General features: G+C 55.7%; 1 protein-coding gene across 1 annotated transcript in view; it reads left to right on the forward strand.

Moving 5' to 3' along the window:
- Positions 1 to 1101: 1101 nt before the first annotated feature.
- Positions 1102 to 25053, forward strand: part of ATOH8 (atonal bHLH transcription factor 8) — a 35948-nt gene continuing 11996 nt past the window's right edge. Inside the window, exons 1-2 of the mRNA XM_043603887.1 lie at positions 1102 to 2342; positions 11243 to 11434. Of these exons, the coding sequence (XP_043459822.1) occupies positions 1581 to 2342; positions 11243 to 11434 (954 nt within the window). The 5' untranslated portion in view covers positions 1102 to 1580. The remainder of the gene's footprint in view (positions 2343 to 11242; positions 11435 to 25053) is intronic.

The raw sequence follows: 25053 nt of genomic DNA on the forward strand, positions 1-25053 counted from the left end.
TGGAGAAATGGTCCCCCTAGCTTGACCTCTCCTTTCCAAATCTCCAGTGGGATGGCACTGAGGACTGAAGGTCTGGGGCGAGCAGGGAGTCAACTTCTGCTTCCTGCCAGTAACTGTGGGCACTTGCAAAGCTCTCCCTTAGTGCCAGACACTGCTCTGAGTGCTGCACACACATTCTCAATCTTCACAACCACCTCGGCAGGAAGGTATAATTATTACCTCCATTTTACAGGGAGGCATAGAGAGGTTCAGTGACTTGCCTAAGATCACTGTTTGTAAGTGGAAGAACTGGGGTTCAAACCCAGGAAATCCGCCTCTAGGAGCTACTCTGCCCCTGTTATTAATAACAATTATAAGCAAAGCCACCATTTGACTAGTACCTCCGGTGTGCCTGGGGCTCAGCGCCTCACAGCAAGGCTGGGACTTGGGCACTGATGGCCTGCACATTTCTCATTTCATAGATGAATAAATCCGGGCTTAGCAGGCGGCCTAGCGGGAGGCGACTTCACAACCTCACAGATGCTAGGTCCACCTAAATCCGAAGTGTCCATTCTACTCAGCCTCTTTGGGGGCACCTTTGACTCCCTGTGTGACACTGGGAAAGCACATTTCTTTTCAGAGCCTCAGTTTCCCTATCGCTTAGGTCTTCTATTCCTGGCCTCCCTGCTCCAGCAAATGCCAGAGTGGGTGGGGTTGCGGTGCTGTGGGAGTGAGGGTCTCAACTGCTCAGGACCTTTTCCTTCCCCCACCTTGTCCTCCCCCTCCCCCCACAACGTCCCTCGCAGAAGTTGCCGATCCGTTTTTGCTTTTTTTTTTTTTCTCCAATGGTGAGTTGGGACGGAGAGCTGCTGGGTGCAGAAGGTCGCTGGTGCATCACCCAGAGGTCAGCTAGCCCGGGTAGAGAAGGCCCAGCTCAGATTTGGGGAAGGGCCCAAGGGCCCAGAAGCCACGTGCTCCGGGCAGTTCTGCTGGGAGCAGACCGTCCTCTGGGGAAAGAGAAGCGCCCCGGACTTGAGGAGGGGGCGGGGAGGGGGAGCCTGAGGAGGCAGGTTCTGGACAGAAGGGATGGGGGTGGGGGGAGGTAGAGAGGACGCGGACAAAGGAGGCGGCCGGCAGCCCAGCTGTTTTGAAAAATGCTTCCTGTTTCTTTAAAGGCGCTCGTGGCTCGGGCGGCCGGGGCTGGGGAGGCGGCGGCGGCGGGAGCTGCCTCCTCTCCGGGCGGCGGCGCTGACTGATCTCGCGAACTGGGCTTCTGTGTAAACTGAGGCTAAACAAACACAGATGGAGCGCAGCGGGCGTTCTCCAGAAATGCTGGCAAGGCGGCAGCGACTTCAGATGACACTCTGAGCGCTCCGGGAACGGACAGCCCGGCGGCTTCGCGGAGCCGGCGGCGCAGCTGCCCCGGGCGAGGGGGAGAGAGGGAGGGAGGAGGGCGGGCGCGAGAAGGGGGAGAGCCCGAGACTCCCAGGCGCTGAGCGCGGCGGCGGCCCGGGCAGAGCCGGCGCGCAGCGTGCAGAGCGAGCGCGGCGGGCGCGCGGCCCGGGCAGCCCCACGCCCCTGCCTCTTGCGCTGCCCGCGCCATGAAGCACATCCCGGTTCTCGAGGACGGGCCGTGGAAGACCGTGTGCGTGAAGGAGCTGAACGGCCTCAAGAAGCTCAAGCGGAAAGGCAAGGAGCCGGCGCGGCGCGCGAACGGCTATAAAACTTTCCGATTGGACTTGGAAGCGCCCGAGCACGGCGCCACCGCCACCAACGGGCTGCGCGACAGGACCCAGAGGCTGCAGCCGGTCGCGGCCCCGGTGCCAGCCCCGGCGGCGCCGGCGGTTCCCTCAGGTGGGGGTGCGGACCCAGCCGGGGAGCGCCGGGGCGCCCGAGCGCCGGAGGTCTCGGACGCGCGGAAACGCGGCTTCGCCTTGGGCGCAGTGGGGCCGGGACTCCCCACGCCGCCGCCGCCGCCACCGCCGCCGGTTCCAGCGTCCCAGGGCCAAGTACCTGGGGGTCCCGAGGCGCAGCCTTTCCGGGAACCCGGCCTGCGTCCCCGCATCTTGCTGTGCGCACCGCCTGCACGCCCCACGTCGTCGGCGCCCCCTGCGCCCCCGGAGTCTTCAGTGCGCCCGGCGCCCCCCACGCGCCCCGGGGAAAGTTCTTACTCGTCAATTTCACACGTAATTTACAATAACCACCCGGATTCCTCCGCGTCGCCTAGGAAACGGCCGGGCGAAGCGACCACCGCCGCTTCGGAGATCAAAGCCCTGCAGCAGACCCGGAGGCTCCTAGCGAACGCCAGGGAGCGGACGCGGGTGCACACGATCAGCGCAGCCTTCGAGGCGCTCAGGAAGCAGGTACCAGCTCCCAGCCGCACACCCTCACTGCGCCCGAGGGATGGTTGCGGGAGTGGGTGGGTGAGTGGCGGGGGAATTTTCGGGCAGATGAAGGTGTGTGTGAGGCGCATATTGTTCCCGCCCGGTCGGCCCAGGGCCCAGACACATTTGAGCCCTTCTAGGGCAGTAACCTTTGTCACAGCGTTGGTACGGATCTTCGCTTGCAAAGTGAGGGCAAAGGTTCGAGATCTCTGGCCAGGCACGCCCAGGTTCTTCCCCCAGCCCCCCAGGGTGACCCTGTCTGCGCGTCTGACTTCAGCCCTCATAGTTCACTTTTATGGCAGCGAGTTATTTGTCTCCCCGGGTCCCTTGGGCGCGGTGGGGAGTGGAGAGAGGGAATGTGGGAATCTGTCTCCAGCGAGGAAGAGTGGGGAAGACCCTTTCCCTTCGGGCATTTAGTGTGGTCTGGGTCTTGGAAGGCCCAGATGCTGCGGAGGGGTGGACCTAGTTTTGCTAGCTCCTCTTCAGCCCCTACGTCCCAAAAGAGATACCCCTACACTCTGGCTGCTTCGGGGTTCTGCACCCTTTTCCCTGGTATCCTTAAGGATCTGGGTTACAAGCCTGCGTCCCCTCCCCAGGGGGCAGCCTCAGGAATTGGCTGTTGAGAGCCTTCCTAGGGGACGCCCTCCGCTGCTCCCTTTCACCTCACCGTGAAGCAGGTAGGTCTACTGAGGGGACTGGATGGTTAGGGGATCTTCAGAGCCTAGTTCTGAGGTGGGTCAGGGGCTTCTCAGTTTGGGGCTGGTGGGCGCTGCCCTTACCAGCGTCCTCTGGGGGGGATGAGTGATGAAGAACATTTGTTAGAGAATTACCCTTAGAGGGGAGGGGCAGTTTTGCAATTACACTTTAAACAAGACTGGGACTGCCCTGGAGTTCTAGACTTCTCATTTTCTTAGAAAGAAGGGAGATCTTAGAAGAGGGTAGTAAGTGCCCCCTGCCCCTAGCCCCCAACCCCACAGGGCTTGGGGAAGGATTAGGGATGGATGGGACTGGTTTAGATGTTCAGGTTTTTTGCTTACTCTATAGCTGATTTCTTGTGTGACTCCAAGAAAGTAACTCAGCCTCTCTCTTTAGCCAACAACAAAGCGTCTTAGAAAACATGATCTTCTTTCTGGATCCCACTCTCTTCTTCCTCCTGCGGGCGGAGTAGACAGGGACATGTGTCCATCCATTGGAAGGGAATTGAGCTCCTGGGAGAAAAGAGGCTCTACGACTTGAGCCAAAGTGTCTTGCTTGGGCTTGGGTAAGATGCTTGGTCAGTGAGGTGGCCAGCCACACGGGTTGGGACCCTGGGCAGTGGGCCCAGTGGAACATTCAGGCTTATTCTTGGACAGCAGCTCTGTGTCTGAATGCCTGGGGAGGGTGGCAGCCTGTAGAGTGTCCTACAACCCACCCCAAGGATGGAAGGATGACAGAAGGGCAGAAAGATGCCTGTCCACTTGCTCCCCTTGCTACTAGGGAAACCTCCCAGACTGGGGAGGCCACGTACTTAGAGCATCACAGCCGGTGAGTAGCAGGGCAGGGCTGTCACCTAGGTCCCTTTGGCTGCCAGTTCAAGGCCCCTTTTGCCTCGTTCATTTCTGAGAAAGTATTCATGGTCTCTGTGTACTCAACTACATCTCATTCACCCAGTGGCTTTAACTTCTTTCAATAATATTCCATCTTGTTTGATCTTAACATCCTGGCAGGTTGAATTAGCCCATTCAATGGAATGGAAAACTGAGGCCTAGAGAAGGAAGGAAGGAGACTTGTCCAAGATCACCTAGTGGGTAAAGGCAGATGGCAGCAGTTTCTGGAATGACTGCCTGGCCAAATGCTTTCCACCGTGCCATCTTTGTATCAATGTCATGTTTATTAACAATCAGAAGCTGGTTCACACGTGGCTGAGTCAGAGATGAGATTATTTAAGTCCTGGTCCCTTTTTGCTTCTACCCTTCTTGTGGAGAAGTTCTACATAAAAAGGACAGATTCAGGGACATACCTATGGCTATGTCATGATCATTACACGTGCCTAAGAGCACACACAAATATACGGCCACAGAGGTGCCTGCTCCTGTTCGTTCTCTCCTTGCTCAGACCGTTCTGTCCCTTCCCCAGAATGCTGCTGGGCCATAGGGGGCATCTGCCTATTGTCTGGGAGGAAAGGAAATATGGCAAGGGCACTCATGGTCTCAGAGCCAGGGGCTGAGGCCACACCCACCATGGCATCCATCTGATGGAGAAAGTCCTGTGTCCCGAAGGAACTCCTTCCTCCTCTGGGCCTCAGTCCCCCACCTGTAAAAGGTGCACACATCCACATCCCAATCCAGATACTCCAGTCCACACAAGCTGTCGCTCTGGTTTGACTGTTTGAAATGGGCCCTTGGCAAAGGAGGGAAAGGAAGGAGGATGGTTTTGCCTGAACGGAGGGCTTGGCCATCATAGCACCAAGATCAGTTCTGGGACTGCGGCTCTAATCTGGGCTCTTGTTTCCCTGAGCAGCTTCTTGGTATGGCTAAAAGAGCACTGGATGAGGAGTTCAGAGGCCTCCTCTGGGTTTGAATCATGCCTCTGCTGCATGCTTTCTGTGTGATCATGGAAAGTCACTTCCCCTCCCTGGGCTTTAGTCGCTAAAGCTGGAAAATGGTGATAAGGCTCCCCCCAACACCTCCCCATAGCTTCTTTGCAAAGAGCAAATGAAGAAAGGAATGGGGCTGTAGGAGGAATGAACAATCCTTGAGCATTTATAGTGTCCTCAGTGCCAAGCAAAGCCTTGAGAAATAAGTGGAAATAAATATTCTATAATCATTTTATTTTATTTAAAATTTTTAATGTTTATTCATTTTTGAGAGAGAGAGAGAGAGAGAGACTGAGAGTGTGAGTGGGGGAGGGGCAGAGAGAGAGAGGGAGACACAGAATCTGAAGCAGGCTCCAGGCTCTGAGCTGTCAGCACAGAGCCTGATGTGGGGCTCGAACTCACAAAACCACGGGATCATGACCTGAGCCGAAGTCAGACACTTAACCCACTGAGCCACCTGGATACCCCTATAATCATTTTAATAACAATGATAGAAGCTACCATTTATCAGATGTTTGCTTTGGGTAGAGCACCAGGCTAAGCATATTATGTGTGTTAGTTCGTTTAATGAAATAAGTATATTATCCTCTCCCCATTTCACAGGTAGTGAAACTGAGGTTCAGAGAGCTTATGTGAGTTGGCCGAGGTCGCAGCCTTTTGCCACCACGTGGGGCCTTGCGGGTTTTGTACTGCACATCTCCTTGGCGAACAGTCTTTAGATTTGTGTGTGTTGGTGCCTTCTTGGCATGGTGTAGGCACAGCCTGTGTCGCTGTGTTCCACTGTCACTGTAGGGCCGGGATTCAGATCAGAGTCAGTGAGTCACTCCAGTGACCAGGCTTTTAAGAGCTCTGCTTCTCGGGCTTTTGAATGCCCCGGAGCTGTCCACCCTCAGCACCAGGAAGACTCCTGTTTGGTCCAACACACTCTGCTCTTAACCAGAAGGGGAAGTGGGGCAGCTGCTTGGCCAAGGAAGTGCAGGTGGGGAGAGGCCCTCTGGTCTTGGTGGGGGGGTGTGCGGGGCAGATGGTCAGGCCACAGCACATGCCACCAGCCCAGCTGCGTAGGGCCCTCCCTGCCGCCTCATGTGAAGGCCATGTGTGCACAGCTGGGCCTGGCCCGTGTGCAGGGCTGCTCAGGGCCAGGTGGGAGGGGGTCAGAAGGAAAGCCTGGCCTTGCTGGGTGAGTGAGGGGAGAGGCCCGAGTTCTGGCCTCAGCCTCCTGGCAGAACACTGGGACATCTGGTGTGAGTGCAGATTTCCTCTTTCCCCTCAAAAGCCCCTCAGCCTCGATGGAGGAACGGTAACCTGACAGGGCCGAGGCCTGGGGTGGTGGTGAGGAGCCCTCAGGGCCTGCTGAGGTACCTCTTCATGAGCGGGGGGCCAAGCAAGTTGGGCCTGGGGCCCCTACCCTGCTGTCTCCCAGGGGATCCTCACCGAGTGAACTCAGGGTGGACCATGAGGGGGCATTGGGATGGTGCCCCCAGCCCTATACCTCCCTTAGCCCCTACCCCATAGGATGCCGGGGGCTGTGACCCCACAGCAGCCAGTGCGTACCTCCTCAGGGAATGGGGGGCAGGCCAGCTTTGGGGACTCCATCCACATGGTTGAGGGGTGACAGAGGGCTTTACTCTGCCCCCTCATGACCACAGTCACCAGAGTGGCTGTTTATTGAGCCTCATTGCACTGGGTGAAGTGCCTTACCTGAGCCTGTCTCACATCTCTGCTGTCACCTTCCCATTTTACAGATGAGAACACTTACAGAGAGGTTAAGCAAGTGACCAGGACTTGTACCCAGGTCTGTCTTGCCCTGGGGTCATGGCTCTTAACTACTAAGAGCCAGGTTCTCAGGGTCCAGCCTCACGGCTGTGTGGAAAGGGGATTTTCGAGAACCTATTTCGGTAGAACTTGACAAGGACCTCGCACGGCCCTGCACCAAGTGGCTTCACCCCAGGCAGCCAGCACCCACTGAGCGATTAGAGAATAGTTTCAAATGCAGTCAGGGGCTCAGCTGTGTGCCATGACATGGTGATATTGGAGCTCGGTGGGTCCGGGAGTCCCGATGGGCTACCAGGAGGGCATCCTGGGCTGGGTCTGAAGAGGGGGAGGGCTTTGAGGACTTTCCCGCATGGGCTGGTAGGTTCTGGACTTTGTTTCTCTGTAGCAACTTCCTATATTTGCCTGCTGGGCTCCCACTGTGAGGTAGTGGGTATTCTGATGATCATTTTGTTGGTGAGGAAACTGAGGTCCTTTACGGTTATGGAACTACCTAAGGTCACATTGGATGGCCAGGAATAGAGCCAGGTCCTCAGGCTCCCAGGCCAGTGCCCTTCCCACCATCTCCTGCTTTCCAGAGCCAGGAGAGAGTCTGGCTTGGGGCAGGTGGGATGGAATGTTTGCGGGGGCATAGGGGACCTTGTGAAAATCCCCACCCCTGGTCCTCTGAAGCTTGAAAATCCTGATGGGGTGAGCACGGGGCAGGTCCCTTACTTTGCTGGAAGTTGGGCAATCTGTCAGGAATTGAAGCCAAGTGACCTTGCTGTCTCCTGTGCCCTGTGTCCTCTGACCAGGGTCACAGACAGCTGCTGAGGGGTTCCCCTGCAGGTGGTGGGGTCGCTGGTAATGCACAAAGGCTAAGGTCCCATGGGATTATCAGTCCAGAACTCTCCATCCCCAGCTCAGAAGGGCAGGCTGCCGGTGCCCTGACCTTTGGCTATAAAGGCTCATCCAAATCCTCAAGCAGTTGCTTCCAGCTCATTGGAAGGAGCCCAGCTGAGGCATCAAATGCTTCTCTGTAAAGTGGAAGTGATCATTTCTACCTCACTTCTTAAACATAAATATAGGCATTGTATTAAAACTATAGATAAATAAAGTTTAAAGATAAATATAGGCACTGTATCAAAAATACCCTTAGTAGATCACAGTAAACAGCAAGAGGTGGCCCAGTCCCCACAATCATGTGGAGTCCCCAGGCATTGTCATCCCCACTCTCCGGGTGAGGGAACTGAGGCTCAGAGAGGTGAAGGCACTTGTCCAGAGTCACACTACTGATAAGTGTCTGCGATTCAGACCAGCTCTTTCCACCCTACCTCCACCTTCCAGAACTAGGACCTGCTGCTAGACTCTTACTTTGTAGGAGCCAGGCCAGGCCAGGGTGCTTCTGAACGGGGCTCTGGGGCTTAAAAATTCCAGGAGGGTCTGGAATTAACCAGTGGGCTGAGGAACACCTCCCTCCAGGGGAGGGGAGGAGGAGGAGGAGTGAGCTGTCCAAAAGGTGCCCCATATATGGCCACCTGTGGTGGAGGGATCCTGGGGAGCTCAGTGGCCATGTACCTTCCTTGGGTACTAGATAGACAAGCTCCTGGCTTAGCTTAAGCTCTTAGCTGAGTGAACTGTGGTCTAATACGTCACTCTTCTGTTTCTTCATGTGCAGATGGGATAACCATCTTTATTTGGGGGAGGGTTTTAAAGGGGGGACAAACGACCTGTGAATTGCTCCCATAGTACCAGATATACAACTAGAGCTTGATGCATAGTTTCCTTGTCAGATGTGGATTTTGAAAGAAGCAATGGGACAGAGTGACAAAACTGGCCCCAAGCCTGGCACAGGAGCCCCTAGGTTGGCCTTGACCTCATCTGTTGCTCTGTAATCCTGCAGTGACCCTGGATCCCCACATGCGGCTCCTTCCTGAGATCCCTACTCCCCACTGGCAGGAAAGCCCCTCTGTTCAGGGGCCAAGAGCTCAGTGAGTTGGGTAACTCCCGGCGTGGCTCCTGGGTGAAAACAGCAGCAGGGACCTGTGTCACAGAGCTGCACTCAGTGCCCGAGGGCCTCTGCCAGATAGGCACTCCCTCCTGGGGTGCAGAGGAGCCAGAGGTGCTGGGCTGGCTTTTGAGATCCCCCCTCCCTGCCTCCCAGGATCCTTTCTGTCCCACAGACCTTGTTTATTTGTTCAGGCTGATAAAGCAGGATTCTCTGGACTCTGGCTGGGAACAGGCAAAGTGCATTGTTCTGCTGGCCTTTCTTGGCTTTTCTTGGATGGGTTTGGAGCCGCAGCCAGGGCTGGGCATGGGAGGTGGGAAGGGGGAGCGCACAGGAGTTGGCATGCTGTCTGTCACCAAGCGGGTCCTCCTTCAGTTTCCCAGCTTGGTGAGGGGCAACTCCTTGGCTGCTGGAGGATTTCAAAAGGAGACAGCAAACCTCACCTCTGACGTGGGTGCCATTTCAGGACCCCAAGTAGTGGGGGAGCGGGGCAATGAGCCGGCATTGTGTCCTGGCTTCCAGCCTCTTGCTCCTCACCTGCTCTGGGGCCCCTCTTTGGAGACGTTCTGCAGTAATAACTCACCGACTTGTATCAGGCCTTCCTCTGTGGAATGTACCCGTCATCTCACTTAACCCTACCGTGCTGCAAGGGCAGTCCCGGGAGCATCTGAAGAGGAAACCCAGGCTTGGAAAGGTGATGTCACTCACCCTGGTGAGAGCTAGAGTCAGGAGTTGAAACCAGATGACCAAAAGGTACGTGTGCTTCAGCTCTACCCTCAATAGCTAATCTTCATCCTCCGAGAGAGGGAAGGGTTTTGAACCCATTTCTAAACATTCTGGAGACACCTGGGGAACATGGAGGTAGATCAGTCATTTATTTATTCATTCATTCCCTCATTCAACAAATGCCCTTGTTTATGGCCTTGGCCTGTGCTAGGTCCTGCAGACATGGCCCTTCCTCCAACGGTTCACAGGAAGACAGGCCATTAAATTAGTTGCGATGATTGTGAATTAAGGACATTTGGGGGGCTACTAGAGCACTGTTAAGGGCAGGTGCCCCCTCCTGCACTCTGCCCCTTGCCCCCTGGCTTAGGGTTGGGTGGGGAAGGTCAGAGAGAGCTCCTGGGCAAGGTGAGGTTTCAAGTGAGATCAAAATAGATGATGCATTTAGAGTCCCCATCTGAGGGACTGTCTTCTTCATGCTTTCTCCATCTCTGCACCAGTGACAGTTTGGGCCAGGCAATTCTGTGTGATGGGGGCCTTTTAGGCCCCTGTGCACTGCAGGCTGTTTAGCAGCAACCCTGGCCTCTCCCCATTGGGAGCCAGTTGCACCTCTCCTCCATTGCTCCCCAAGATGGACAGTTAGGTGTGTCTTGCAGACATTGCGAACAGTCCCCCGAGGGACGGAATCATCCCCTGTTGAGAACCATTGGCCCAGAACAGTGCCTGGCAGATGGGGGATACTCACCAAAGACTTGCTGAATGGATGTGCTGGGGTGACCCAGTCTATGGCATGGGGTTGATCAGTACCAGCGGCGATGGTAGGGATGGATGCTGGGTATAGATCCTGGAGAGCCAGAGGGCAGAGGAGACCAGAGCCCTGGTTGCTGGGTCAGCACGTTTCAGCCATTTAGGTGAACGGTGTGCATCAGAGGGGCAGTCGGCTGTACCGGTTAGCACCGGTCACATGGGCCTTGTAGTATCGCCTGCACGTCACCGCGCAGAACTCAGCTGTAGTCTGCGTTGCCTTTTGCTCACACAGGACAATGTTAAAAAGGTAGAGGCTCCATCGCTTCACGCCGTACACACCCGTGTGCAATTAGTGAGTGTGTACTTGGCGATGAGTCACTGACAAGCATGTCTGGTTGGGGCTGTATTTATTGTGTACCTGTTGTATGCCCAGCAGCACTTAGGGTCCAGAGGGCATCAAGAAAAAGAGAAAAGAAAAAGAAAACCATGCATATGTGTGCCCTCCCAGCTAAGCACTTGCGTTTGACCCAGGACCCTGGGTACCTAATTCCATTATGACATTGTAACGTAACTCTTGAGCGTGAGTTCTCCGAAGCCAGGAATCAAGTTATTGTTCAGAGTTGGACCCCCAAGCGCCCAGCAAAACAAGTGTCACTGCGTGAGTGAATGAATGGAACGTGGGCGCTGACAAATGTGTCCGTTCTCTCTGAGAGACTCCTTAGGGAGGGTGGGGGACAGAGCTCTGTCATGGCGGGAGCTCATATGCTTCATTCCTATTGCCTCGTGGGCATGAGCTGAGCCTCAGTTTCTTCCACTACAAAGTGGGAATGTGGATGCTTCCCGGAGTTTGTGAGTGGATGAGTTGAGATGTATGCGTGGAAAACAGCAGGTGCTTTGAAAATAAACTCTGTGTTAGGGGATTAGACAGGCCACCTCTGTTGCCCAGCCGTCCCCTCTCAGGCGGTGGGATGTCACTGTGAGGGGCCCCACACCGGCCTGGCTGGGGTGCCCTGCTGGGCCTAGCTCAGCACAGAGACCCCCGGCAGCCCCTCCTGATGCCTTCTCAACCCACAGGTGCCGTGTTACTCATATGGGCAGAAGCTGTCCAAACTGGCCATCCTAAGGATTGCCTGTAACTACATCCTGTCCCTGGCGCGGCTGGCTGACCTTGACTACAGTGCCGACCACAGCAACCTCAGCTTCTCCGAGTGTGTGCAGCGCTGCACCCGCACCCTGCAGGCTGAGGGACGTGCCAAGAAGCGTAAGGTATGTGCCAGCCACTCGGGCAGCAGCCTCCGGAGGGGGATGGGAGAGGTGGGAAGAGAAATCGGGGCACCCCACGCTCACCGAGGCTTCTAAGGGGGCCAGCGAGATCAGCCTCTTAGAGGTTTGCTGGGGGTTGCTCCGCCTTCGGAGCTTCTCACGCCCCTGGGATTATGGGGGTGACTCTACTGGTCATGGGCCTGGTGGGTACCTTGGACAGTCACCCTGGGCCTCTGGGCCTGGGTTTGCTCATTTGCTCACTTACTGCGGAAGATGGTGTGTCTGAAGCTCTTTCTGGTTTTATGTATTCTGGTGCTGGTTTGCTCACGTGGCCCCTAATAAATTTATATTAGAATGAGATCCTCTGAGCAGGGTGACAGCCCAGGAGAGCCCTTTGGCACGTTTTGGGAGTGTGACTTCGCCTGTGGATTACCTGAGGCCGTATATTAAGGCGGGTGATATTTGTAATTCATTTATTCATTGTGGAGAGATTTGCCGACCCCACCCACGTACAAAGCGTGCTGGGCAGGGGCTATAAAAGTGACAGGCATGTGGCCCCAGGCCCCATGAAGCTCACAGCATGGTCAGAGTGACCCTTCTGCCAGTAGATATGGATGGTACAGGGTGGTCTCAGAGGTCTCTGCTGAGGGCCGTGGAAGGCCAGGCAGAGGAGGGACAGGTTACCTCTCCCGCCCAACGTGGTTTGAAAGGGCATCTTAGTGTAAGTGGTATTTGATCTGGGACCAGAAGGATAACCAAGAGTTCGCCAGGAAGATGAAACATGGAAGAGCATCCGAGACCGAGGGAACAGCCTGTACAGAGCTTGATGTGTTTAGAGAAATATGTGCAGGAGGAAAGGTGGTGGGCACAGCTGTGGTCCCTGAATGGCCTGTGCTTCCAGCCTTTCCATTTGGGGGTCAGTGCCAGGCAGTGCCGGGCAAAGCTGTGGCAACCCTCGGGATGCCTGTTCCTGGGAAGCTAGGGGAAGAGACACAGAGGGTGGGACCCAGGCTGTGTCCATGAGGAGGGTGGAGGCTGTGAGAGACGCCTGGTTCCCCTGGGCATCCAGGGATGGGGAAGGTGGGGGAACCCGGTGGCTGGCATCCTCCCTCCTTCCTGCTGCCTCCTTCTTCCTTCCTGACCTGCCTCTCCCTCTTGTCCCTGACATTCCTCCTCTGGCCCCCCTTTCCATCAGGCTCCTCTCTGGGTTCTCCCAGCAGCCTCTGGGCCCTGAGCCAGGGAGGCCTCCCCTAGACTCTCCTGCCTCCACCAAGGAGGGCCAGGCACGTCCTCACCGCCAGCCACTGCTGCAGTAATTGTACGTTGCATTCCTGGGAGTGATTTAACATGGACCAATTAGATGAAATCCTCATCAAGTGGGTGAGAGAGGAAGCGCCACTGGCTGCTGGCAGGGCGGCTTTCCTCTGGAAAGTGACACGGGTAAATTAAGGGTGTGATTGATGGCTCCATGCAGGGTTCTGTGACAAAGGAGGTTTGTAAACTCTGGGTGAACTTCCCGTGGCATTCGGGCGGTCCCGAGGTGTGGATGGGCAGGGTGGTCAGGCGCCATTTGCTCAAATTCCACCCCTCATCCCCTCACCTGCCCCCCAAAGTCCCCCCATGCAGCAAGACAGTGCTGAGGCCCCCTCTCTTCCCTATTCCTTGATTGGAGCAGACCACGTCCTGGGCTGGGGAGGACAGCAGGGGAGTGGGGTCAAGATGAGCCCCAGCAGAGATGAGCTTTTGGCTTCCCCTAAAATCACTTCAAATCTAAGACAGCTTAGAGGCCATCTGGTCCAACTTCCCATTGTCCAGATTGGGAGACTGAGGTGGCAGACGGCAGTTCAGAGCAACAAAGAACCGAGTTCACAGTCACCTAACAGCTGTGTCTGTGTCATATTGGACCCATTTCTTAACCTCTTCGAGCCTCAGTTCTCTCACTGATAAATGGGCACAGTGGGAGCATCATCAGTGATTTCTCAGGCCCTTTCCAGCCTGTGTGTCCACGCAGAGGTCTTGCCTCACCTCAGAAGGGCATGGGGCTGCTTGCAACCCACATCCCATCCTCCTAACTGTCCCCGGGCTGCTATCTCCCAAGGGCTATGCCTACACAGTCAGCTCTGCTGAGAGGACTTAGACGGATAGGGTCCTGGAGTTGCCGGGACATCTGAGGACTTCTCCAGCCCCAGCATTCTGCCCTGGCAGGTAGGGGGTTCACAGCACCACCCCATTTCTGTGACCTGTGCTTCCCTGCCTCTCTGTCACCAGGCAGGTGAGGTGAGTTCTGAGATGTCCTTCCTCAGGGATGGTCTCTAGTGACCTGCCCAGTGGCCCTGAGTGGCTGGGGCAGGCCACCTTTTTGTTAACCAGAATGAAGGAGACCGGTATCCCTGGAAATTCACTTGATCATTCACTCATTCATTCATTCATTCATTCACTCAATGTTCATTGAGCATGTGCAGTGAGTTCCATCCACACTGAGACTTGACCCTCCATACTCTGTACACAGAGTATATGGATTTGGGACTCAGATCAAGCCTCTGTACCCCTCCCCTGTGGCCACTGAGGATTTGGGGATGGGGGTGAGCCAAGCTTAAATCCTAATGAGAGAGATAAAAAGTAAAAAAGGGAACAAACTAGAAAACATGTGCCAATGTAAGTGGCTCAAAGGAAGTCCTCTATAAACAGCTGCTGTGATGGCAGTGACCCTCACCGGTATGACTGATAGCATCTTTAGCCAGCTGTCCCACTTGATGGCTCCCTCACACAGTTCATGTGTCCCCAAGAGGCCGGGCGACCCTTTCTCAGGACGCCTCCTTGAGAGATTGTACACCGTGTCATCTGAGATCCCTTGTAGCGCTAATGAGCTGCCTTGCCCACCCGCCAGACCTGTGTTAAGAATGGGATTGAATCTGAATTCAGTGCTCCCCACCCCAAGTCCCAGGTGCATCCTTTTGCCTCACCTCAGCCCTTCCCTACCAGGGGTCGGAGATCGGTGTCCCTTGACCGGTGGGTCTTCTGTCTCTGGTCCTCATGGGACACAACTCTGAGGTTTCGGAGCCTCGTTTGGAAGCCCCTGTTGTGCGGTGAGGCCTGTGTCAGCTGGTGAGGCCGCCCAGCCCAGAGATGGTGGGGAGGAGTGGATGGGCCCTGGAGAACGCAGTTCTGACTCTGGCTGTAGCTGGAGATAATGCACGTTAAGCACCTGGCTTTGGGCCATGTTTCTGCAGCTCCTGTTTTTAAAGCAGCAACTCCTGGGAGCTTTGGAGGAGGAGGGGGAGGGGGAGGTGGAGGAGGAGGAGGAGGAAGAAGAGCAGCAAGACTGTTTCACACCTGGGCCGGGTGGGCCTTGCCAGACCTGCAGAATAGGAAAGGACCAATTTCCCACAATCGAGGACGCCCCTTACCAGTGCCTTTAACCTACCGAGTAATAATAATAATGGTAATAACGATAGCTACTAACACTGAAGGCATAGTTTAAACGCTAGTGCTAAATGGCCAGTAAGTCCGTGCCCTCAAGTTGCTTGCAGGCTGTTTGGGGATGGGGAGAGAGAAAACGTCATGATGCACCGAGTTAAGCGCTGTCCCAGAAGCCTGGGCAGCGGTTAGGGACCCCCAGGGCTGTGCCAGATGGAGGGAGGCTGGCTCTGCAAGACTGGAGGTTGCTCCTAACGCGTTGGGTGATCTGGGCCGGAGGAAGCCCTGAAGCTGATGCAGCTCCATCACACTTATGTCTTCCCTCTTTTCCTGCTGCTTTTTAGGCAGGGGAGGCTTTTCTTGGTGATGGCAGGTCCCAGGGTGACCTGCTCCTTTTCGGAAGAACATCTTGTGTGCAGACTTCTGTAGCTTTGGTGCTGGGGACAAGCGGAGGTGGTACGTTGGTTTTGGGTTGGGGGTCCATGGGAGCCAAGGGTGTTTCGAGGGGCCCTTTACTGACTGGCTGAGCCCAGAGCCTTATGTGGACTGTACCCAAGCCCCGGAGCATGTGGCCCGGTCTTAAGAGCTCCTGCTCTGGCTGGACCCAACTGCTGGTGTGCCTGGCCTCCTGTGTCCCTAGAGTATCCGCCAAGGGGCACAGCCCTGGCTCCATCCCCATTGCATGTACATAGTCATCTGCACTGGGGCCTCAGTGTCCACTTCTCTGAGGCGAGTTGTCACCAGAAGTGATTTCTGAGGCCCTTTCTGGTTGGGCTTTCTGAGCTGAGGTCACCTCAGCCCCTTTTTCTGTCTGAATGACTAAACGTGGTACTCTTACTTTCCCTGTGCCCTGCATGGGCATCTTACACAGACCAGAAAGTTTCTCACAGGGACTGCTGGGTCTCCAGTGCATTGTGTCCCGGGAACACCGGTAATACCTGATGTTCTTAGAGCCTGGACTACGTGTCGGGCATGGTGCTTAGATCTTGTGATGTATCGACTCGTGACTCTTTTTGCCAAGCCTACGAGGGAGGTACTGATGCTGTCCCATTACACAGATAATGAAACTGAGGTCCAGAGACCTAAGGAACTTGACCAAGGTCCCTTAGCCAGTCAGAGAGGGGTGCAGCGGCCCTACCCTTCCCTGTTCTGCCTCCCACATGGAAGTGGGTGTGTGAGAGGAGGTTCTATTTCCAAATCCTACCGGCCAAGTTACTGAGTTAAATACCATTTGCCTCCAAAGCCCATAGAGTCCATCTATGCTGGGAAAAAAGGGGGGTGGGTGGGAAACCACCATCAAATTCCCTTCTAGTCATAAAAATGGATGCAATTTATTTTTTCTGGCATTCCAATTACATAGACGTTTGTCACCAGCTGTTTGCTCTAACAGAGTGTTCTCTCAGCTGCCGTTTCTCCTCTCACATTTGACATCATTAGTCCACAAGTCTGGCAGGGACTGGGTTGGAGGGATCATTGGCTGGGGAGCCTCACAGGTGAGCTCAGAGCCAGCTTTCCCCGGAAGGAAGGCAGAAGTCGGCCCTCCGATGTTCCCCGGGTGGTCCCAGGGTGGGGTGGAGGCTGGCGCTGCTCTACTCTCTGCTTTCACGCACTCTTCACCCGCCTCCTGTCCCCTTTTCCAAATTGCTCTGCTCCTGACATGCACCCTTCTCCCCAGCATGCTGTCCACGAGTGAAAACTTGGCATCTTGGGCACAGCGAGAAAGAACCAACCACTCATGGTCAGACGGTCACAGAGACATGGGAAGACCCCGCTGAGGCTCTAAAGGATCACCCTTGGGAATGTAGAGACCCTTCCGAGAACCCCCCTCCCATCCTCCTGCCAGCTGCTCTTTGAGCCAGGGTGTCCCTCTGGAAATCTCTGCAGAAGCTCAATGACCCTTGGTCTAAGACACTGGAGAAAGGGTGTCTGTGTAGGTTGGGGGAGGGGTAGGTTGAACCCTACAGTTCTCTTCAGTTCTCTCTGGTGCTGTTGTGTAACTTTAAGACATATGAAAGCAGAACAGGGAGACCTTCAAGAAGACTGTGAAGTAGGCCAAGAATAGAGTTTTGTGGGGGAGAGTCCTGACATGGGCAAGACCTAGCTGTGTGGCCTTAGGCATGTCACTTAACCTCTCTGATCCCCCATTCCCTCATCTATAAAGTGAGAGCCCACATGCCTTCCTTGCCACCTTGCTGGAAGGATTCAACAGGTTGCCATATGAGAAGGGGCTGGCATCTTCTCCGGGAGTGCCAGAAAGGAAATCTCCGGAATTTATAGCAGTAAGGTAACAACTTCATATGGAACCCCAGGAAGGACTATCTCTGGAAGGGGCGGTGCCTGGGGTGGACGAAAGACTGACCAACCAAAAGGCAGATAAGAATGAATAGTTCTGAATGGGGGACCCCTCCCCTCTCCAGCACTTCAGCCCAAACCCCTGGTCTCACACCCATAAGGTGAACGTGCAGCCAACTCAGAAATCCCCTGGCTTTTCAAGTTCATGGACTCATACCAAAAAACATGCATAATGTTTGGTTGTGCACAAGTAATAGTGCTAATAAGCTGCCCCCTACGGTCATGCCAACCATGCAGTGAGTGCCCATTGTCTGCCAGGCATCTCACATACGTTGTCTCTACCTCACGTTACACTAACCGCACAAGTTAGGACCTCCTTCCCCCTTGCACAGAGGGGAAACCGAGGCCAAGAGGAGGGCACTTGCCCAAGGCCACATGGCTAGCAAGCGGTCGAGCCGTTTCCAGCCTGTGTCTCTTTGGTTCCAAACTCCATGCCCTCCCTTCAACTCTGGAGGCCTGCCGGGCCCCCAGGCTCACCCACTGCCCATTGGGGTGGCCTGCGCCCAGAGGGCCCCCAGCAAATGCCGGGTGCAGCGCCTTGCCCCGAGCAGCAGCTCTTATGTAAGCAGCCGGGCCACAGCACGTGGAGGCTGCATTTAGCTGCAGGGAGCCAATAGCCCGCCGGTGGTGGCGCTGGGGGTGGCGCCGGGTGGGGTAGGCTGGGGGTGTCATCAGCCCCGCGCACCCCCAGCGCTGCACCGCCAGCGAGGCTTGACACCGGGTTAAGTCGCCTGGCGGCCTCTGGCTGCAGCTGGGAGCACGCCTGGTTCCCATTCGGGGCGCTGTGGTTTTGATTAGCTGTTCTGCGAGGCGGGCCTGGTGGCGAGTCCATGGGAGCTTCGCTGGAACAGAGGGTCCCCCGCCCGGCCGCCGCGGCCCCCCCTCCTGGCAGCCCCAGACTCCAGATGTTCCGAGCGCTCGCTGGGAAGGCCTGCTGGCGCCACGGAGGGCAGAGGGCAGGGAAAGCACGCGAGCTGGAAGCCCAAGCACTCAGTCACCGCAGGCCTTGGCAGCCCGCCCAGCCCTCTGCTGGCACATTCCCCAGCTCTCCCCTGGCCATCTGTTCCCAAAAAACCCTTTCAGAGCCTCATCATCACTCAGGATACAACAGCGCGAGCAGCTGGTTTGGAGGCAGAAGGGAAAACCGTGCAAAAGGTCCTTTGTGAGAGAGGAAACTCACTTATGAATAACAGGGCTGGACGCCGTAAAAGTTGGCGGCTGGAATTCTTGTTTCTCAGGCGCCGCCGTTTTCTCTTGACTTTTTATCTCTGGTTTTTATTTTGTTTCCCCTCGTTTTCTTTTTATGTTGTTTCTTCCTCTTCTTACACCACTTATGACTTTTCTTCTTCCTCTAAGGTGCCTGAAGACCACCTAATTAGTTCTCCTGGATGCTGCCAGAATCCTTTCCGTCTCAAAACTGTTAGGGTTGGAGGGAGTTGGAAGTGACTGTTTTCATAAAACCTGGGCGGGGGGGGGGGGTGGTGCAGGGGGGGTAGGGAAGGACAGACGGGAAAGAAGGTGCCTGGGAGGGCGCGCTATGGGCAAGGCCCAGGCCATCAATGCTCGGGTCTTGGACGAGAGGCAGAAAGTCATAAACCCAGGCACAAAAGATGCCAGCGACGTCAGTGGGGCAGAGATAACGCAGAGACCCTCGTCGGCTCATCAGAGAGCAACGTGGAGATGCTTTGGGAAAACAGTGGCATTCATAAACAGCCTTGTGCTTGGGCCCCTCAGCTGATTGCAGTATGACATGAAGCCTTTTTAAAGAACTGGCTGTCCCAGAAGCTTCTGGGAGATGTGTGCCTGGAATCTGGGCACCTCTTGGGAGCAGTCACCCTGTGGTCTGTCCGGAGGCCACGGGTGCCGGGGCAGGGCCGGCAGCTGCGACACCAGCTTCCGGGAGGAAGCAAGATGGCAAGGTGTGGCCCGCCTTCCTCGTTCCCCTTGGAGCACCGATGTGGAGCTGAGACTCAGGCCCCAGGCTGCCAGGTGGAGGTGGGAAGAGGGATGCCTCCCAAGTGTCAGAGGGTGCTGATTTGATATGGGGGGGGGGACACAGGTCAGGGCCAAGGGACTGGGGTCTCCCCTTTCCTTTCTCAATTCCCTGCACCCCTTTCCCACTGTCTGCCCCCACACAGCCCCAGCAGACCCGGAAGCTCCGGAACCCCTCACCGCAGCAGTGGGAAAAGTCTGTTGTCCCGTGGCTGTGGGTGGCTGGCTTCTTACAAGCCAAGGACTGTGGGTGTTGGAGGGCATCCGTGTGTCTCATCTACACTGTACCCAGGCCCCTGCATTTCATTCCTTTGCCCTCCTTTTCTCTCTCCTCCCCTCCCAGTTTTGGTTGGAGAGAGGCAGCTCCAGAAGGACCAAATATTTATGTTTATCACAATTTCAGGGCCATTAATCTCACCGTCTGAAGGGCTCAGAGGGGGCTGAGATCTACCCTCCCTGCTTGGTGTCAGTGGGCAGGTGTCTGGGCCCCTGACTCTGAAGCCAGCCTCAGCTCTGCCCCGGGGCTGTGTGACTGGGTGGCTGTGTTCAAGTGTCCCGTCTGGAAGATGCCTAGCCTGCCTTCCGGATCTACTCAAGGATTGATGCACAAAGTACGCGAAGCTGTTTCGTGAACTCCCTCCTCTCTCCCATGTCCTCTGCCTGAGAAATTGGTCTTTGTGGGGCCAAAGGTGCGGGGGGGGGGGGGGCGGGGGGCCAGGCAAGGAGGAGTGACTACTGGCCCCAGGCCCCTGGTTATAATGTAGAGTCAGCCCAATGACCAGAAGTTGCTTTCCAGCCCTGAGGCTTCCCTGCTCCCTGCTCAGCCTTGAACACTGTACCCAGCACAGCAGAAGGCCCGGATCAGAGGGGTGGCTGCAGGCCCCCGTTCCTCGCCTGTCCTTGAACTGGTTCTCCCCTTTTATCTGCCCTAGCACACCAGAAAGCTGGTTCTAGGGGAAGATATCAATCCCTGCCTTCCTTGAGCTCCTAGTAAAAATATTTCTGGAGGGAGAAGTAGGGAGCCATTCCTTCCTTCAAGACCTTCCTGCCCTCCACCCAGAATTCACAGCCACCTGGGACCTGGCCCAGCTGCCCAACTGCTCTGGCTCTGTGGGCCCCCACCTGAGCCCCTCCTAGCAGCTCAGCCAGAAGCCAGGTCTGACCACCTCACTCCCTGCTCGGGACCCTCAGGGGCTCCCCACAGGCCAAGAGTAGAGGCCACAGCCCCTTGTAGGACACCTGACCCTCCCCCAAGTGACCTGGCTCCAGCTGGTCACTCCTTGTGTCCCAATTTACACTCTAGCAACAAGGAACTCCTCGCCCAAAGGGGCTATTTTTGGCCTCTGTGCTCATGTTGTTCCTTCTGCCTGGAATGCCCTTCTCCCCTGTCTGGCTGGCTAACTCCTCCTCATTCTGGAAGGCTCAGTTCCTCCTGGAAGACCTCCCTGACCCCTACCCCAGCCTCCTCCTCAGGGCCTCATAGCATGGCCACTCTACTTGCCTTTACCACTGGGGTGTGTATAGTCTAATTCAGGAGAGTGTCCTATGATATACTGTGAAGTAACGATATAAGATGTTCTGTTATGTGACGTGCTGGAGCCCATGTTATATTGTTACACTTTTAGCTGGTGTGTTACAGGATATATTATGTGATATTATAACCCCCACACTACACTACCTCACGGCATACAGTGTTTATTTAGTGCTTGCTTCTCCAATCAGACTGGGTGCCCTTTCATTTTTGCATCCCAGTTTCTGGTGCATAGTAGGGCCCCAAATAATGACACACCATTCCTTCAACTAATATCCACACAGCTGGGGCTGAGTATTCCTAGGCTGAAGGCAGAGACTTCTTTCTGTCTTCATCTCATGGCTACATAGTGGCTGCCACAGCACTGAGCACTTCATCCTCATGTTACATCCAAAGGCAGAACAGGGGCTTTGCTGGAGAGAGCCTTTCTCCTCATCAGTTCAGTCGTCCTGCCCAGACATCCCCTACCTGTCCTAGAAGAAGGGGTGCTCCCCCTGAAAGTGAGAAAGACATCAGGATCTCTCAGTTGGGAGTGCAGCAGGCTCGTGACATGCAGCTACGTGACATCCCTGGAGCATTGGCCCTGATTTGTGACAGGGTGGTTTTCTTCTTAGTGGGGCTAACCGGTGTCCTAACCTTAACCACAGTGCCAGAACCCCGCCTCCGTGAGCTTCCTCCCTCTTCGCCGTGGCTCCGCAAAGTGAGTGCAAATAGCTCCATTTTCAGTTGACGACACTAAGGTTAAAAGAACCTGGGTGACCAGGCTAGGCCACTAGTGACCATGTACCTCTCTGCACTGTGCTTCACACTTTGCAGAGCCCTCTCATGCCTGTTACTCACTTAACTCCTATAGCAACCTCTGGAGACGCACATTTCTTCCTTCCTTCCTTCCTTCCTTCCATCCAGGAGAGTGGGGGAGGGGCAGCGACAAGGAAACAGAGGATCTGCAGCGGGCTCTGCGCCCACAGCAGAGAGCATGATTTGGGGCTCAAACTCACCAACCCGCGAGATCATGACTTGAGCCAAAGTCGGATGCCTAACTGACTGAGCCACCCAGACCTCCCGAGACACATATTTCTAACCATGGCAGCTAGATGGGGAGGCTGGGACCCAGAGGTGAAGTCACCCAGGTCACACAGCTGGGCAGGCCAGGTGGGGTAAGGCAGGCTCCTCAGCCCCATGACACAGGTGCTCCTGAATCTAGACCGTCTCTGTCCTCTGCTGCTCCCAAGGTGGGTATGAGCTGCAGAGAGTGTCTGGCAGTGAAAGGCCCAGGACTGGGAGATGTGGGTCTGAGTCTCAGCCCAGCCACTCATGGGCTTTGTGACCTCAGGGTCTTGCCTTCTCTATGCTCTGCTCCTCCTAAAACACGGATGGAAATGGCCACAGGTGAGCAGGCTTCAAGGAGACAATGGCTGAGAAAGGGTTTTGTCAGCTGGAAATGCTGTGTGGTCAGAGAGGTTCCACGTCCATCAGGGCACTGAGCAGAGGGGCCCCAGTGTCCCCTTCCCACCCAGTGATTTAGAGAATGGATATCAGACTGGGCTGGCCACAGAGGACTTGATTGCATCGCCGCGCAGAGGACACCCCGTTCATCCTGCGCGCACACACACGCACGGGTGTCCCGCTGGGTCTCTAGGCACCGTCTGTCAGGATCAGATGGGGGGCCTCCTACATGGTAGGTTGAGTTCCTGTCTAGGTGGGTAGAGGTGTTGCTGAGAATCACCCCACCCAGTCCATGGCAGTGGTGCTCTCCTGCCCCCCACAGCCCCACCTGCATGCACACATGGGACATGGGTGGGCGGCCGGTGTGGTTACTGGCAAAGGTTGGCCCACTTTGGCCCACTCACCCCCTCAGCCTATCCACACAGTGATTCTTACTTGTTCAGTCTCTTGAGTTAACAGGAGCAGTAAAAGATGAAGAAAGCGTGAGGGTCCTGCACATTTGTTTAAGAATAAATACTTTGGAATGTCCACTGTGCGGCAGACATTGTTCTGGGTGCCGGGTCACGTTGGAGAACAAAACAAACAAAGGCCCCACCCCTTGGAGGGCAGGGCTAAATGACGCAAGAGCCAAGCATAAAAGCTCATAGGGGAGCCCTGGAGGGGCCTTCTTCAGAGCCCACGGCCCTTAATCTGTGCACAGTTCTGACAAGCTGGACTCCCCGGTGTCTCAGATCAGAGCAGCTGAGCAGAAATAACCTATTGAAGTGGTAACCTGGAGCAGGTGCAGGGACAGCGCCCAGAGTCACGGCCAGCGGTCTGATGGTGTGGGAGGAAACAGAAAAACAAAGAGAGCAGTGCCAGAGGCTCAGAAGAGCCAAGAGGCTTGGAGCCGTTTAGTGTCTGGGTAAAGGGCCCCCGAGGCCTCGAGGACCTGTGGAGTCTTCTCTGGCCTGATGTTTCTGGGCTTGACCTTGGGTTGTCAAGAGGAAGCTAAAGTACATCCAGTAACGTCGGGCTGAGAATGCAGGGAAGTGCATCAATTATTAGGAGAGGACCTGTCCAAGCTGTTTTGGCACAGAAAACACGAGGCTTCCTTTCTCTGGGGAAGTCTGCTTCTGTGCAAGAGCTGGTTCTAGGATGTCAGTGCGGGGAGGGCAGGGCTCCGTGTCTGTTTTGCTGTTTGCAGCATCCCCAGTGCTTCAAAGGGAGCCTGGCATGGTCTAAACGCTCCGTAGATGTTTGCCGAAAGAACGGACAAGTGGAAGCCATAGGAAAGGAGGGGTTTCCAGTTGTCTTCCCCAGGATCTAATAGGCAGCTCCTCTGTGCCCAGTACTGGGTGGGACCCTGGCCGTCTGAGGTGGAGACACAGTCCTGTCTTGAGGAGCTAACGGGCCAATGGAAGGGAGACACAGATGCACACACTTGTGCTCTGGCATGTGACTGCCTAGTGCCGAGTGCTTCGCGGGGCCGCCACTGTGCTCTTGAGTCCTCCCTACAACCTCCTGTAGTAGATTACTATTATTACCATTTTATAGGTGAAGAAACTGAGGTACAGAGCGGTTAAGGAACGTGCCCAAGGTCACACAGCTGGTAGAATGAGGAAGTCAGGATTCAAACAGAGGCCGTGTGGTGCCACGGCTGGCACATTCAGCCACCGCGCCGTGTTGCCTGTCAGTAGGTGTGCGTGTGCATATGCATGTGGGTAAAATAATCGTTTCTTGTCCAGTCTCGGCCTTTCCCTTATGCGGCTGGGAGCTACTTTTGTGGTGTCACTGATGGACAGGGTGGCAGTGAGTAAAGAGCCCTGATCAAAGATGTCCCCCACCGTGCCTCCGGAATCTGGCTGTGAGAGGCCCAGGGATGATGAGGAGGGGTAGGGGTGGTGTTTTTCTCACCTTAAAACTGCATTTGCACGCTGTTTTTGTGGAAGTCATTTGATTGTTTGGGCTCTCCAGGGGCTCCCTGACCACATGTTATTGCCCCGCTGGTCCTGAAATATCCACAGCTAGACTCCTTCCTGGAGGTCTCCTGGAGAGATACATCTGATCTTTGCAAAGGCGTGCTGGCCAGCATTTGGGCGTGGATTGGCTTGTCTGCTTGGTTCCCCATCACCCCTGCTGTCAGTTGCAGTAAGGATCGGGGGTGGGGGGAGGCACTGAAAGATGCAGGGCAGTGATGGCCAGCGATCCCCAGCTGGGGAAGAAGCAGGTCTGACAGGGATCTGTCAGCACTGCGGTTAGGTGTGTGTGTGTGTGTATGTGCATAGCGGGGGTGGGGGTGGGGGTGGGGTGAGGGGCATGGGTCAGGGCCCACCAGGAAGCCGCCAGGGAGCAGGGCCTTCCTCACCTGGCTGGGCCACCTGTCTGCCCAGCTGTCTGCTCCCCTCCAGCCTGAGTGCCTCCCCTGGCTATGGGGCAAGGTCACGGGCTCCTTGAGCTCCTGGGGTCTGGAAGAGCAGTGTGTAGCCGAGTGGAATTGGCTGGACAACATCACAGAATGGGAAGCAGATGGGAAGCTGCAGCAGCTGGGCCTCAGGCCTCTCTCGGGCCAGCTCGACCCTCCCAGTGCTCTGTGCTCTGGGTGGGGTGGGGTGGGGGCCAAGAAAGACAGACAGGCTGATGGACGGGGAGATATAAACAAAGGAGAGGCCAAAAGAAAGTTGGCACAGAGACACATAGGCAAAGCATGGAGAAAGAAAGTGAGAGACTGGCAGCCAGAGAGAGCGGCCTGTAGCCCAAGAAGGCGTCAGCGTGGCGGGGGCTGTGGCTCTCCCTGGCCATCCCCTGCAGGCTCAGTGGGCTCCTTCTGGGTTCTGGCCCTGGCTCTGGGAATGCCAGGCCTCCCACTGCCAGCCACCTTTCCCTTAGGCTCAAAGGACAAAGA

This window comes from Prionailurus bengalensis, chromosome A3 (genome assembly GCF_016509475.1).
Source record: "Prionailurus bengalensis isolate Pbe53 chromosome A3, Fcat_Pben_1.1_paternal_pri, whole genome shotgun sequence".
Taxonomy (NCBI): domain Eukaryota; kingdom Metazoa; phylum Chordata; class Mammalia; order Carnivora; family Felidae; genus Prionailurus; species Prionailurus bengalensis.